The sequence below is a fragment of the Dermacentor silvarum genome, chromosome 7 (genome assembly GCF_013339745.2).
Source record: "Dermacentor silvarum isolate Dsil-2018 chromosome 7, BIME_Dsil_1.4, whole genome shotgun sequence".
NCBI lineage: Eukaryota > Metazoa > Arthropoda > Arachnida > Ixodida > Ixodidae > Dermacentor > Dermacentor silvarum.
The window spans coordinates 46038410-46054501 of NC_051160.1; the positions used below are offsets into that span (position 1 = coordinate 46038410).

At 43.7% G+C, this 16092-nt stretch overlaps 1 protein-coding gene across 1 annotated transcript; it reads right to left on the bottom strand.

Annotated features, from left to right (window-relative positions):
- Positions 1-4764: 4764 nt before the first annotated feature.
- On the bottom strand, positions 4765-9981 carry LOC119458003 (N-alpha-acetyltransferase 20). Its single transcript, XM_037719792.2, has 6 exons — positions 9828-9981; positions 9731-9755; positions 8529-8619; positions 8290-8419; positions 7682-7818; positions 4765-5999 (listed from the first exon to the last, which is right to left on the bottom strand). The coding sequence occupies exons 1-6, from the start codon at positions 9878-9880 to the stop codon at positions 5914-5916; spliced, it is 522 nt and encodes a 173-aa protein (XP_037575720.1). The 5' UTR covers positions 9881-9981; the 3' UTR covers positions 4765-5913.
- Positions 9982-16092: the final 6111 nt, after the last annotated feature.

Consider the following 16092-nt stretch of genomic DNA (forward strand, 5'->3'; position numbering starts at 1 on the left):
GGGGTGGTGGGTTGCGCCACCAAGCTCTTGTTATTATTTTGGCCAATGTCCTACCTTTGTTAAAGAAAAAAAAATGTCAAGAATTCCCATCATCAAACTTTTCTGAACCCCTACTGGGAACTTTGTTTTTGTACGCATTCACCGTTTGTCGTCTCCCTACTTTTCTGCCACCAAACTTCCAATCGCCTCTTACTAATCTCTGTTGCGGACATGTTTACTTTGCCCCTGCTATCGCTGAACCCAAGGGCTTCAAGGAGCCAAAGGAGCCTAAATCGACCGCTAGGCAGATGTCTTCACATTGTAATAAAACATGCTCCATCGTTTCTCTAGCTTTACCGCAATAATCACATGCTTCTTTTTTGGTGTACCTCTTTATAACTACGTGTTCCTGATCGGGTTTAAAAAAGTTATGATATTCCCTTCGAGTTATCATAAATTGTTTCTTTCCTGATTTCGTTTTTTCCCTCGAGCAGTTACTCGTAGCAGGTTTCTTTTCCATTGCCACCCCCCACGAGATTGTCTCAGCCTCGCTGACTTTTTGTTTGACGTTCTTTGTTGCCATGTTACTTAATATACCGGTCGCGTACTTGCTGATAAGCTTAGTCCTAGTTCTTTTCCTCCTCTGTGAATCAATGTTTTTCCTGTACAAATATCTGAACGCTCTCCCAGCCCATTTACTTTCTTCCATATTCATCAGGCGTTCCTCATATCCAATTTTACTCTGAGCCTCCCTCACTTCAAAACTTGTCCAGCCCGTATCACCTTGCGCAGCTTCATTTGTAGTCTTCCCGTGAGCGCCCAATGCGAGGCCTCCCGCTGGCCTTTGGTTGCCGTCGAGTGCGGATTGTATCCCCTGACTTCAAGCAAACAACCGCATTTCCAAATGTAAGTCCTAGAACCATTACACCTTTCCACATACCTCGAGCACCTCGTACCTAAGCTGATAAACTTTACCATGCCAACTGTGTCCTCCTCTGCCATATTGGCCATTTGGCCATGTTTTGTGTTGACAACCTAATACATTTGTACCTGACTGAAAATTTCTTTCAGTTTAGAATAAATAAGTACGCATGATTGTTTTTTGTAAGCAGAATCTAAAATTTTCGGATTACCATGTTGGCTTTAAAGTGTAAATGCTTCCCACGACTATCATGACCTCTTTTATGCCTTTTAGTCTTTGATATATCATTATTTGCATTATATACAAATGAAATTATTTTTTGCAATGTAGCACGTAAGGAACCTATTGTCATTTGGAACACAAAATATCATTAGACTCAAATGATGACTAATTTTATCTAACAAGGGCACCATTCGCTCAGCTTTAACTCTTTCCAGTCTGAATTTTTTCAGCGAAGTCAAAATTTTATATTCCGCATGTCTGAATGACAGGAGTCGGTGAAAAGTAAAGGACAAATTTCCACTGGAGTTTTCGGCAATGAACTGAAGGTTTCGCTCATCAACTACCAAAATCTCGGCACCATGTGGCTCTTCAGACTTGTTCTTTTTTCTTTTCTTATGGGGTTTTACGTGCCAAAACCACGATCTGATTATGAGGCACACCGTAGTGGGGGACTCCGGAAATTTGGACCACCTGGGGTTCTTTAACGTGCACCTAAATCTAAGTACATGGGTGTTTTCGCATTTCGCCCCCCTCTTCAGACTTATTAATCACAATGATAATGGTGTGAAATATGGCCACAGATTACTTGAAAACCATTTTCATGTTGCCAAAGACAGGCTATACATGTATTAGGCAGCAAGCTGCAAAAGTAGAGTGCAGAGGCCTAACCTCGGCATGATGATGGGACACGTGGTCATTTGTGAACTTTTACGGAGCGCCATATTTATCTGCGGCACAAGGTGAACAAATTATCTACATGTTTCTGAAAATAGTATTGTTTGTTTTTCGTAATGTCGAATATTCGCCATCTAGAAGCAGGCGCGCAAATTCCCCCTCCACCTGCATGGCCTTGGAGATTACACCGACGGCACAACTGTGCTTGTTAACACTGAGAATTGATTCCTCGCTGCCCGCGAGCATTCATAGCACAGCGCTAAAGTGTAGAAGCTGCCGTGCTTGAGGAATTGAGGAACCTGTGTGACGCGAGTTTGAAACCATCCAGCACCAAAAAAATTTTAAATAATTTTTTTTTCTTTATTATTAAACAGAAAGCAGCGTAAGAAGGCCAACTAGATAGATAGATACACAGACACAAAGTGGCTGAAGTACACTGTAGACTAAGAATGCTAATAAAATTAAAAAAATAAAACATTAGAAAATACATTGTCTTTACAAGCAGTGAGTCATCTGATCCTGTAAGCAGTAGAAGAAAGAGCACTAGCCTGGTGGCTACTGTACATTTTTTGATTGTTTGTAAACAGGAATGGCCAGTCAAACATGGCTACTCCAGATAAACTATTGCTTCATTTGCAGTAAAACTTCTCGGGGAACTGTGCCTTCAGTTCAGTGCACATTTCGGTGCATTACTTACCCGTTTTCTTCTCATTAGCTAAAAAACCGTATCGTGCACAGCGACGCCAGGCACATAAAATGGCGCCGCCATTTCGTTGAAGCAAAATCAGTATATTTTCTTGTGACATGGCTGCGCGCGACGTGTATTTCATATTTATTCTGGGTGAAACAACCCTTGCCTCGTGCTTTTTGCTTGTATGTCGTGAACAAAAGCTGCATTTGCCAGTTTTTTTGTCGCAAACGTTCGTATGTAAAACTAATACAACAGGGTAACACGCAGGGGTGCATTTAGGTGTAGGTAGCACTTCTCAATTTTCTAAACAGTTGATGTGCATGGATGTAAAGCAGCGTCTGACTTCTTCATGGTCCCAAAATATTAAAGCATGTTTATTACCAGCACACCATCCCGAGGCTGCTTGCACAAGGCGTTGTGCAGGTGCATAAATTTACCTACAGTTGAAAATCTTCGTACGAGTGGCGGTAAGTTGACATAGAGTAAACACAATTGCCTTGAATATGGTGGCCAGTACATTGTTACAGTGGTGATTACAGGGCAGCTAGCATACTGTTGTTTTTCTGCGTTATGCATGAGGAGCAGGAATGCATGGAAGCAGGAATAATCCCCTAGCCATGGATTAATCAGCATTTCAACAGTTCTTGAGCTGCTATTTCTGGGGCAACGAGCACGATGGGAAAACCACTTTGGCATTTTTCTGACGGGTTCATTGTCTAGCGACAAAAGTAAAGAAGTTTTGCGAGTGCGTCACCCCTTTGCCAATGAACAACTTCCTGTGTAGCAACTCGCCACTGCTTGCACAAAGCTGTTTAAATGTAAGTAAACTTGCGCGTGGGGGTTAAAATAGCTTCGTACAACAGTCCCCAAGTGCGACAGACAAGATGGTTTGAAAGAAACGAGAATTTTTGACGCTGTTTTTATAAAATGAAAATCTAATTTTCAGCCTTTCCAACTATAGCCTACTGCCACTGTTGTACAATACTTTGTAACCTTTTCCAGCCAGTTGTAGTTTCGCAACACTCTGGTTATAAGCTCCTAAATTGGAAAGAGAAGCTTGAGCAAGAGTAAGTCAGATTATGATATCATGTGCAATCACCTCACAAATAACGATAGGAAAAAAAAACATTCAGTTTGAAGATGGCACTGGTCGTCACTTGTCTTCACCCTCGCCCATTCCCCAAGAGGGTTCAAAGTATAACAGTGCGACGTTTTGACGAGGACAAAACCGAACAACAAACATGCACAAGCGCTGTTTTCAACTGAGAATCTTTATTGCGAAATGAATTGTATATACATGCTGCGGAATGAAAACAAAAAACAAAGGCATAAGCAAGAAGAGCAACACAGGTTAAACACCAACGAAAACTTGACATGTCTTTTCCTCAGTTTTATCCTCGTCCAAAAAAGTGTGTTATACTTTTGAATCAAAGCAGGACAAACTATGCCCAATGTTTGAAATGACTATCTTACATTCCCCAAAGGGCTCCTACTACAATGCCTCCTCAGTGTTTTAACAAGAAGCACAGTGCAAAGCAGACGATCGCCACACAGACATAGGGACACGGGATGAATGCAGACAAACGTTTATTTTTCACAACAGAGATCCTGAATGCATAGTAAGCACTGTGCAGGCAATGTCTACTTTTATTTATTTATTTATCTTTTTATTTTCAGGCATTGTCTCTGTCTGTGTACCAATTGCTTCGTGCTAACTTCATGTAAAAGATGCTTCAACTAGGCAAACTAGAGGTTTTACTCTTCAGTGCTCTTGAAACGTGGGTATTGCAGCACAAATAGACAACAAAAGGGCACACCTTGAGACTACACAGACAACTAGTACAAATGACCCCCTGTGCCTCAATGTGTGCCCTTGTTCTGCCTGTTCATGCTGCGATACTCGGATTTTTAAAAGCAATGTACCCACTACTGCAGAAAGAGTTCAATTTTTGAGTGATGCACATGAAGTTGATAGGCTTCTGAAATGGGCAACTGGCACCCACTGTGGCATTTGGTCTAGACTAAGACGTTTGCGTATTTCTTGCAAACATGCCACGTGACGTACTAGGGCATGTAACAAAAAAAGAACGATAGACAGTCGGTCAGTAGAATCACGAGCCATAACATGGCCACCTCTGTAGATGGGCGAGAGAGGAGAAAAAATGAGGGGGGAGGGGGGGCTCATTGCATTAGGTGCAATGAGCCACCGTAGCCACTCCCGAAACCATACTATACGTATATGCGGCTTGCAGCATTTCAGTTCTGCAATCGTCGCTGAAGCTTTTACTGCAACTTTATTTTACAAGTTCCCTTTCAATACATCAGCCACAATGAGAGCATGAAGACATCTGCCACTTTAAAAAATGAGGGGAAAAAAAACAAAAAAATTGCAACATGCAAGCAGTGAAATTTGTGATTTAATTATACAGATAAATTAACACGGATGCTTTCATTTCACTCAAACTCGAGTGCAATCACAAATCGCTGCAGCTCATTCGGTAAAGTACAGGTGTACCTGAGGAAATTATCAGCAAACTGGTTTTATTCAAAGTAAGCAATCCATGCACATTCAACTGGAAATTGAACCTGGAATCGAAAGAACACTATGTACTAAACAGTGCTACCTAATATAACAATATAAAACCGTGGACCTTATTGCACCGGTGTGACAAAGGCATTGTGAGGAGGGGTGTCTATACAATGAAAAATGAATATGATCTGTATGTATTTTGAGACATTCGCTTTTAAAGGGCCAACTGTAATGAAATTTCTCATTGGCTATATTGGTTGTAATTGAGTAGTACATACCACTAGAGCTATCGAGGCAAAGCTGCAGGGTTGATAATGGTCAAATTTTCTTATTAGCAGCCTTTCATTAGCACCTTAGCAGATGATGCGGGCACCTAGTGGCTAGCAAATTTTAACTTACACAAATCCTAGCACATCGTCTCTGAGATTGTTAGTATGTTACGGATGCTGCCCAATTACGGAGGTCATGCTCAACGTACTGTGTTCTGCATTATATTCGGCGTGCAGTAATAGCGACGTTTTCTCGAGTTTCAGTATGAAAAATGTTCATTTTTGCAAGCTTTTCGGGCGGCATCCACTTGCATTTAAAACGTAAAATTTTGCACGGAGGCTGCTCTGCATCTCTACTATCTGAAACAAGGCCTTTTTACGTGGTCCAAAATTTCGTTGCAGTCGACCTTTACCCATATAAGGTCTGAGCGCTTAAGTACCCTTGTACAAATACAATATGACTTTCGCTTTTGACAATCACTTCAGCATTGCGTTGACTTCTCACGATCCTTGCTTTTGGTACTGCCTCGAGCTGGTTGATGCATTTGAAGCCCTCTGTATCCGCACGTTCTGGTTTCGTCGAACAACTAATCAATCGGCGTTACTTTATTTCGCAAATACTAACTCAGTCCACATCTTCGGGACGTACAGGGTGTGCTAAGGGGATCACCGACTTCTTGAGGACGTCCCTTGAGAGTGCCTTGCGCATGTCTGCAAAAAGAAGCACAGAAGAACAATATCACAGCATTACCACTCATTTTATCTTGAGGCTTTCTTTCTCTCTTTTTAATCAAGGGTTCTCAACAAATTCTGAGGCTCCAACAAAGCATCTTCCAAGGACTGAAGCAACATCCTGTTTGACAGTTTGAAAAATACACTGCCATGAACAATGAGCAAGCTTTTATATTTTGTTGCAGACAAATTAAAAATGGAAATGAAAAAAAAAATGTTCGCCCACATTGCAAAGTTATAGTGACATGTGATAACCTGGCACAATATTATGCGTGGCAGTCTTGCACTGTTTTATGCGGCATCGGTTGCAGTAAACACTTGCAGATGTGTGAGAACAATCTTTTTTCCAAGATGAAAAAGCAACGAAGTAAATGAGAAAGGCTTTGCAAGTAAACGACTGCCAACCACCACAAGGTTGCTAACCAGATTGGATTGGCTTGACTTTGGGTTGCACCTGATGTCAAAACAAAATCTGATAAGCATAGTCTAAAATGAAACTCAAGGTTATTTAAGCCACTTCATGGAACTTGAAGGATTTTCAAAGGATGGGTGGGGCTACTATACTGCTACATCGGCCCTAACAAAGAATAGCAGAACAGGAGGCGACCGTGTGAGCCACGAGTGTCAAAACGTCACAATGTGACCACCTTCTGCATCGCATCAAAGTAGTGAAAAAAGCTTTTTCTTTTCTTTTAAAGCACTACTTTATTTTTAGCTGCCTTTTGAAATGGTAGTACCTAGATGCCCTTTCTGAACAGAGAACAAGGCAATATTCTGTTTGACAGTGAAGAAAAGACATCTGCTGCACGATAAGCATGATTACTGAAGCATATAGTACTTCACAATAACAGGAGTCTTCATGAAACCACCCCAGTTCTCAAAGAAGAATAGGAGTGATCAAGAATTGACGGTGCAAAAAGTGAGTACTACCTTTTGTTTCACTTAAGGATTGAAGTGGGGAATGAGGAGAACTCTCAAGTTCAACAGGTCAAGTTCAACTGCAAGTATTCGGCAAAGTGCAATTTTTAGCAGCAACACGATTACGCCACTACCGAAAATTTACATCAGCAGCGAAGTAGAATGCACTTGGTTACTGCAATATTAGATGTGTTTGTCTGGTTGAGCTCTGCGCCACTTGGTGGCGACACCGTGCAGGACGCTTACATGTACGCCTCTGCCCTTCCAGTAAAATGCCCAGTCCGCCTGTGTTTACCCGAATACCGGACACGCCAAATCTCCATATTATTGTAGACAAAGTTTGGATAAGTTTGTGTGATGCTTACATGCGACTTCACGTGATGCTAGCAAAATTTTGGTATGTACACTCAGTTAGGAGCCTAGATCATGTTTAGGAACTGGTGATGCAGCAGTGTGAAATCGCACTAGAGTTATTCCCGTTCATGTCTCATTTGTCCATAGCTATACATAACACAGATGGTAAGGAGTGAATTAAGTGGGTTTATACCTCATTGGCTCATTGAACTACTAAAGGAATGATATCAAGTGTGCTGCACTAATATCTTTGGCTCGTTATCCAATCTTTTAGAAACAGACCAAGCCCCCTGGAGTGTCGGTTCATGTCATGTCAGCTTGGTTGGCTGACTCGCAGCATGAAAATGGCAAGGATTTGTGCCACTGTATGCTCTCACGACCACACTTACCAAAAGCGTCTTCATCGGGGTCACCAAAGTAGTACTCTAGGACTCTCCTGTAGACGCTATACCCCAGTCGCTTGTACATGTCGACAGCAACTTTGTTGGATACTCGAACAAATAAATCTACAAAGTACGCTTGCTTCCTGAAACAAAATGTAGGCACGTTTAATCAGTGGACTGTGGTTGAAATAGTTTTGCTTCATGCTTGAGTAGAGCTCCATTATGAGCAATACACTAGACTCCACATTTAATAGTTCCAAGCATTTGCTATGATGCGAATACTTGCAAATAAAAGAAAACAACCTTCATTTTGCTCACTACTTTGTGCAGCAAGGTTATGTGGCAACCCAGTATTTGAGCAACCACAGCTGCATCGCTTAAGCCATAAACTTACACGCAGGATGCAAGGAAGGGGATGAAATCTACACATTTTGCATTGCAGTTACCTTGCACATGCAAGCATGCTATAATAATAGTGTAGGCAAGCAGAGATGACATGTTTTACATCTCACACGAGCTTGTCTGATGATGATATGCCACAAAGCCTTCATTAATAGAGCTGTCTAATGTATTCGAAGTTCAGTGCAGTTGGGTACAGTGGTTGAATTTCTCACTTCTCAGAGATGTACTCCAGGCCCGACATTAGCATGGCTGCAACTCCCAGCTTCCGGTACTCAGGTGCAACAGTGAGAGCCGTCACGTGGCCGTGCCAGTTCTCTTGGACACCCTCTGCTTTGCCCATGACTATAAGGAACAAAATGACATCTAGTGAAGACAAGGCAGTGAGTGATGCCGTGACAATACATCACTTTAGTTACCAAAAACAAGCAGACATGTTTGAGTGGGGACCTACTGTAGCCCATGATGTCGCCACTTGGTGACTCGGCAACCTGGAAGTATTCGGGCCAGTGTGCCAGGTACTGGAGGTAGAATGACAATCCATACTGTGAAACAGCTAAGGTTAAGTACAGCCTAAACTGCATCGACTTTCGCAGAGAACATTGTGTTTAAGAGCTGTTCCTGGGTATATTCACATTGTTGTCGCATAAGCACTTTCGAGCGTGCTTGAGGTGATACAGATTGAATTAAAAGTGGATCAAGCATCTATACACATCAATTTCAAGTATGCTTGCCTCTGATCCTGCCGTACTCAGCAGCAACCATGTATATATACAGACACTTTCAATTCTCATTGAAGTCTGTCGAAACTGGCTTTTTCGAGCACAATCGAAGCACGAACCGTGACTGAGCAACAGTCATATATATAGCACGGACACTCTCACGCAAGCCCGAGTCAGTGGAGCTGGAATGCAATGTTGCAACACGCCACTTTCAAGCATGCTTGCCTTGACACGAGCTATGCACACACGCTGGTGTGTGCAGCGATCGCACGCGCGAAAAGCTGGATGCAGATCGAAACTGCCAGGAGTATGAAGCAGTAACAATGTGAAGCGTGTTTGACAATGACATGTAGGAAAGCTCAATCTGCACGCTCGAAAGCGTAGGTGCGATACTGGTGTATTACACTCCTTGTTTCGACTGCGCTCGAAAAGTTCGTGCAGACACACTTTAATGAAGATGATAACCCGTGTGACACAGGTGAGATGCAGCATCATCTTTGCTGTTTGACTGTATTTCTTGGTGCCATGTGAATATTTTATGTGCATTTTATTATTATTATTTTATTTTTTAAATTCAGACAGGGATCTTCCTGTGCGCTCACGCGTTCTCGACCTAGCACATGCAATTTGCTCTTGAATTGGCAAGTTTCTACACACAGAGTGAGCTGCCGTGCTTCTGAATATGTTCGCAAGATGTATTCCGAAGCAAGCCGCATCGAGGAAAAGGTGTGCCGGGCACTAGTACGGCTAGTAGTACGAATTCGCAAGCGTAGTACCCGTGCCGTGACGCGCATCTCCGTGCGAACCGTTGCTGCAGTCAGTTCGATTAATAAAACCGTCCGGTAAGCTGAAGTGGCATGTTCGTAGAATACTTGACTTACGCTTAGTACAACTATACGTAGAAATCGCGAGGGTTGAACAGCGTAAAGGATACGGTTTCTGTGAGAGGATCCAAGTTGCTGGAATCAAAAGATGAACGTGTTAGTAGCTCTTGCGAAGCAAACAAGCACATACGGAGTATCGCAACTTACACATTGTTGAACAAAAAGAGATCGTCGCATGTAAATTGTCGGATGGTCGTCATGTTAAGGTTCCACGTGCTATTATTTTCTCGAACGCAACCAACGATCAGCGCTCCATGCCGCAAATCTAGCGGGACGACACAGGAAAACGCCGTGCAGAACCGGAAGTTAAATTAGTGCATTGCAACTGTGCTGCTCTCAAGCGGCCATCGCTGGCATTAGACCGTTGGACCTGCCATTCTTAAAAGTTACATCACTAAAATATTTAGTAAAAACAACTGACGCCCTCTTCATGAACTTTTGCCAACAACCATTACCTTAAGATTGCAAACATTCTTTGAGGGGCAAACAAACAGCGTGATTGAATTATTTTGTTGAAATATTGAGCATAATATATGTAATGTCCAAATCTATGCCTCATAAAGACACGCCCTGCTATACTTGTAACGCGAATCTTGAAGGCTATGTTTTTGCTAGTTGCTGGGAGCCGAAAACAGGACGTGTAAGTCGGGTTTTGGACAGCACTTATTGCTCAAAAACTTTGAACGCAAACATTTTAAATATCTTTTCAAACGATTTTTTTAATTAACAAAAGTCATACTCTTGTGTATTAAAAGCAACAAAAACGATCGCAAAAGCCGAAAATACGTCATGGCTGCCATGTTTGAACATTACTATCAAATTCCGGCGCTTGCAGTACGTAAAAGCTAGTAAAAGTATGCCCTTCAAGATTATTTTTGTTATTTTGAGTGGACATACTTAGGGCTGCTTACACCGTGGGGCTGGTTCTACGGAGACAAGTGGTGTCCACGTCGACACCAGTAACGGAGGCCAATCTTAAACGCTATCGTTTTGCGCACTAAAAAAGCCTAACGTAATTGGCGCAAAAAAAAAAAGTCAAAGCCGCCACGTTTTAAACAATATTTATGGCAGCCATGGCGTCAAAAATGACTTTCGGCGCCCATCTTTTTAAATCACTGCTTGCAAAAGCATGAGCTCCGAGATTTGTTTTTGTTATCATGAGAAATTCGTCGCTGACGGATGCAATTGCTGAGCGGTGAGATTTGTATGTTGGGTCCAAAACATAGAGGCCTGAGACTTTTCCTGTCATAATCTTTTGTACTACAATCATTTTCAGGCGCTTGCAGTACAGAAAAGCATAGCCTTTAAGATTAATTTCAGCTCGCTTGACGATCTTTACTACCATGAAGAAAGGAAGGTTGTGATAATGCTATCAACCACCCTGCACAGTCAGCAGTGGTCAGTATCTTTAAGTAGCAAAAATAACGGTTACTCTGCAAACAAAACTTGCATTAGTTTTTAGACTGCAGTTTAGGTGGCGCCCCAAGCGCTTTACACCTACGCCTTTCTGATGTACACTCCAGCCGGTCATCGTACATTCTCAAACCTGTCCCATTACTCTATTTGTTTGCATACACTGACGGATCAACGCGTCATCCTTGAGCAACCAATGCTAACACGAACAACTCTTGTTTGTAGTAACTTATAGATAATTGTCGGTAAGTTTGGTAACAGGTGGCGCGACAATCTGTAAAGTAGTTTTGTGTCATTCATCTAAAAATTGTGGCGTTTGTTTGGAGTTTCATGACCAATGTCATACAAGGATTCTGCTTCTGCTGCGATCCAGTCTTGTTAAAGCGAGAAAAATTATCCACCGCAGTTTACTCGACTGCGAAGCGAATCAACTGGAGAGAGCGAGTGCCAGAGCGCGTCTTTACCCGTGTGTGCTGTGCGAGTGCGTGCGATTCTGGGGAGAGGACATCGACGTTCGGAACTTGTTTAACGCTACCGTCGTTCGCCGTGCTCTGTGCCACTTTTGGATACGGAAGTTTATGGTGTTATCCCCGCCATAACAACGGTTGTGCGCGTGTTTTTGTGTTTGTTCATGGCCCAAGAGTGTATTATCCGGAATCGTCAAACAACTTCACTCGGAATGTACGACGGTGCGCTTTAAAAGGTAAGACGGCAAACGAAATCTGTTTTATCTGAGCGCTGTTTATTTGTTTATTTTTTCTCAGTGTCTCTACAGCTGCGACTTGGTCGCGCTGTCGGCTGCTTGCGCGTAGAAACTCACGCGCGTCGGCCCTTTCGCGCAGTCACACTTCACTCATTTTTTTTTCTTTTTTTTTCTTTTCTTATTTTTATTTTTTTGGCGGGGGGGGGGGCTGCTTTCATGTCAGCTAATCCATAACATATGATAGATATATATCACTCGATAACGGAACTAATCTGCAATCGCCGTAGCGTGAACGACATTCCGGCATCGTCTGCTAGATACGGATCGAATGTGCCGAGGAGAAGTCGATCGTGTACAACGTCGCTGTGCGCGGCGCGTCAATTGCAGGAGTCAATCTTGCCTCTCTCGCCAATTCGCTCAGCTGAACTGCCGGCTGCTCTCTCTCTGCCCGTCCGTGATGATCGATTGTGAAACGATGTTTCGACAGCGGCGACCGCGCCGCGTACGGTTTTCGATGGCTGGAATGGAAACGTTTATCATCAAGAGAGAGAGTAAAAAAAGTTGACGTTCCGCGCGCTCTTGGATATGTAGCGGTATACGGACGTCAGTTGCGATACAGCGCATGTCAGTTTTTATTCTCTGTCCTTTTTTTATCGTACGATTACGATCGTATATCGTGTGTGTGTGTGTGTGTGTGTGTGTGTGTGTGTGTGTGTGTGTGTGTGTGTGTGTGTGTGTGTGCGTGCGTGCGCGTATATTGTGGGATCGAGCTTTCTGATCTACTACCGTTAATTCGTCCTCGGTTTATTCGAATTCTCGCTTAATTCGAACACGCTGAAAAGTTCCGGCGATAAACTACTGATTGGTACTGAAGGAAGGCTCGTTTAGTTCGAACTCGAAAGCACGCCACTTCGGTTAATTCGATCCCCATCCCCCCCCCCCCCCCCCCCCCCTTTCGAGCTACCATAAACTGCCTTGAAAACCCAAGGAATTCAGCAGACTGTAGCTTCTTCTTCCCTAGGCATGAAGTTGTTGGCATGAAGACAAAGTGAATTTGTCTTCTTCGTTTAGTGACCGGTGCTCCTTCCGCCCGTGAAGCAATCCGTTGTCGCTGGTGTCACGCTGAACGAATGTTTAAAACATGTCGGTACTCTTACATCGACCCATGATTGTTGAGTCGCGCTTCAAGGGCAAGAAACAAAAAGTCATCCGAGACTACTTCAAGCAATAAAAAAAAAAAATCGTTCCTTTTGCTGCTGTCTGCTAATTAGACCTGTGGAATAATAGACCAAATCTTGCGGTCTTGCTCCTAATCCTGATCCGCTCACACATGGAACCTGCGTGATACCAAAATCAATAATTTTTTTTTTAATTTCTTGAACAGAAAACAAAAAAAGGGGGGGGGATGGCGGGCTGCGAAGTGAAATGAATCGCCAGAGAAATGAAATTAAACATTAAACGTCTACTTAACTGTAAACAAATAAAACAAAACGCCCGCCGCGGTGTGCAGTGGCTCTGGTGTTGCGCCGATAAGCCCGAGTGTGCTCGGGAACAAATCCCGCGGCCGCATTTCGATGGGGGCGAAATGCAGAAAATCACCGCCCAAGCACTCCTCCGTTCAGATGCATGGTTAACCAGCGAAGCTGAAACGTGCGGCCCCACGGTGCTTATCACTGGGTCAATCCCGATCTCTCTCAATTATTGGTTATACGTCTTTGCGTCTCTTAATGAGGTTACACACACACACGTTCGGCTGCGACGGAGAAAACGACGTCACTGACGGTACGGCCCGCTGTCGCCATTGCCGCTTGCGATTCTTCGACATTAAATTGCTTCGAAATTAAATCTGTGCGTCACGGGTAATGGCTCATAACCCCGTAAACGCGGCCTCCCCCCCATTACGACGACAGAGTGAGTGAGTGAGTGAGTGAGTGAGTGAGTGAGTGAGTGAGTGAGTAAAAACTTTATTGAAAATAAATAAATAAAGAGAAGGGAAATTCTACGCTGGAATGATGAGCGGCAACGCAGCCGCAGCTGTCGAAAAAGACGACGGAGCTCGAGCCATTGCTGATGATAATAGTTTCTGCGTACAGGCGACGGACGGACGAATCGGCTAGCCATATATAGCTTCCCCGTATAAAATACCCCTTGTATAATATAACGTGCATTGAGTGCACGTTAAAGAACCCCAGGACAGTCAAAATTATTCCGGAGTCTCCCATTACGGCGTGCTTCGTAATCGTATGGTGGTTGTGGCACGTAATACCCAGCGGAATTCAATTTAATTAATAAAACAAAACCACTGCAGGCGTATCAGCGTTGACAAAAGTGGGCATCGCATATATGTGGTTTCGCAATCGCGTGCGCCGACTGTCTGCGAGCCGCGTGTCAGTGCAGCTGTGACCTGGTGACATCGGAATGCGCGGCACGACTTGCGTCGGACTTATTGAAATGCTGTGCTCGGCAACCGTTTATGTATACATATACATGCAGTACGTGTTCCAGACGGTACATGTGTACTACGTGTGCTTTGTGCGGTTGTTCAACGACAGAGCGTTCAGATGCCTTACTGTCTGCAATTCGTCCTATACTCGTGTGTACGTTATGCATATACCCACGAGTACTACCCACGTGTCACACATTTGGGAGCCGTTGTGGAACAGTTCAAAACAAAGGGGGGGGGGGGGGCACTAAAGATAAGGAGACGACAAGTTACCGTCGTATGTATATTTAAGCGCACATGAATACGTTTATTTTTTCCCCCGAAGTTCATTTTCGCGTTCATTCACTTTCATTAATAAATAGTCGCCAAATTCCGGTTCTTTTGTTTCTGACCCACCTTTTCTCAACAAGCGGTGAAGTTCTCTTGCGCATTATATATTGTATTCTATTATTTCGGGCTACCCGATTCTTGGCCTATCTCACAGAGTGGGCAAGATGCATAAAGCTCTGCAGATCTCTATACCTCGGCGGAAATAATAATCCGAGTACCTCCAAGCGACGGCAAACAACACTACCTTGGTTCTGTCCCGCTGCGCGGCATTTGCATATATTTAAGGTTTGGCCCAAGTTAAGTGAAACACCCTGTAGATGGACAGAGCGGTTCCTAGCCTCACGAAACAGTGTATAATAATGGACCTGCGATGCCCTTATATGTCCAGGGCCGGCACGCGCGATACACTGAATGCAGCGTCGTGTCTTTTATCCCCTTTAAAGGGGATAAAAGGGGATAACTTATCTCCACCTAGCGGATTTCTGCTGAACTATTACGTCACGTCTTTTATCCCCGTCTGAAAAGACTGGGTAAGCCGTGGAACTTAGTTTCGTAATCGGGATTAGGGGCTCCGCGATTGTTCGCCTTGGACGAAGAACTTCCAGTATAATCGCGAGCCATAAGCTCGCGTTGATTACGTTCCTGCATTTAGTACATGCTGTACCGATTGAATGATTCAGTGAGGTCTTCGGGCCGTTGTCCGGCGCGCGGCCTTTCGGTTGCGCCGGTCTCTTGGAAAGATGACCAAACTAGATTATTTAGAGGAAGTATGCAAGTCGTAAGCGATGAAGCCAAGGATTCTCGATCATGCCTTCCGGCAATTAAGCGCGCCTCGACAAAAAGTCGTGCCCCAGCGCCTTTGCAGTAATTACGTTGGAAACGTGCTCACTTCGTCCATATAAACTATACTTGTAACGCGAGCGCAATGCCATCGGTGTAACGTTAAGCCTCCGTATTTATAGAGCTACTGCAATGCATTAATTTAGAATGCTGGGCCTTTATTGCTAATAACGGCCCAGGATGTCGGTATCGAGAGGATGTAATTATACATTATTCCTCGTGGCATATAGTTATTAAATTAGTCGGTATACGGCAGGCCCGATGACAAGGTGTACGTAGACTATATTTACGACGCATACATTATGTCGCCTATGGCATAGGCTGATATACCTGAACTGAAGAAACGTAATGTACAAGCGCTTGAAGAATGCTGAAGGTGCATTCTTACACACCGACTGGTCCGCGCATTCTAAAAAGAAAGGTTACACCGTTTGGGACGTATCTTAATTGTCCCCAAACAGTAATGGTAATCTGTCTTGCCTGCGTTTCCTTTCTTGAAAACTCTGTGCTCGCTACTTTCCCGTCAACAATGCTGTGTTACGCTGATAACGCGCATGCCGTTCATGACCTGGAAGTATACCAGGTGCGCAGCGTTAAAGAAATGAAATACATTTAAGATAAGTGACGATTACCGTTGTGGGACACAGATACGCCCAAAAGGGTGTTTTCAGAGAGCATGGGTG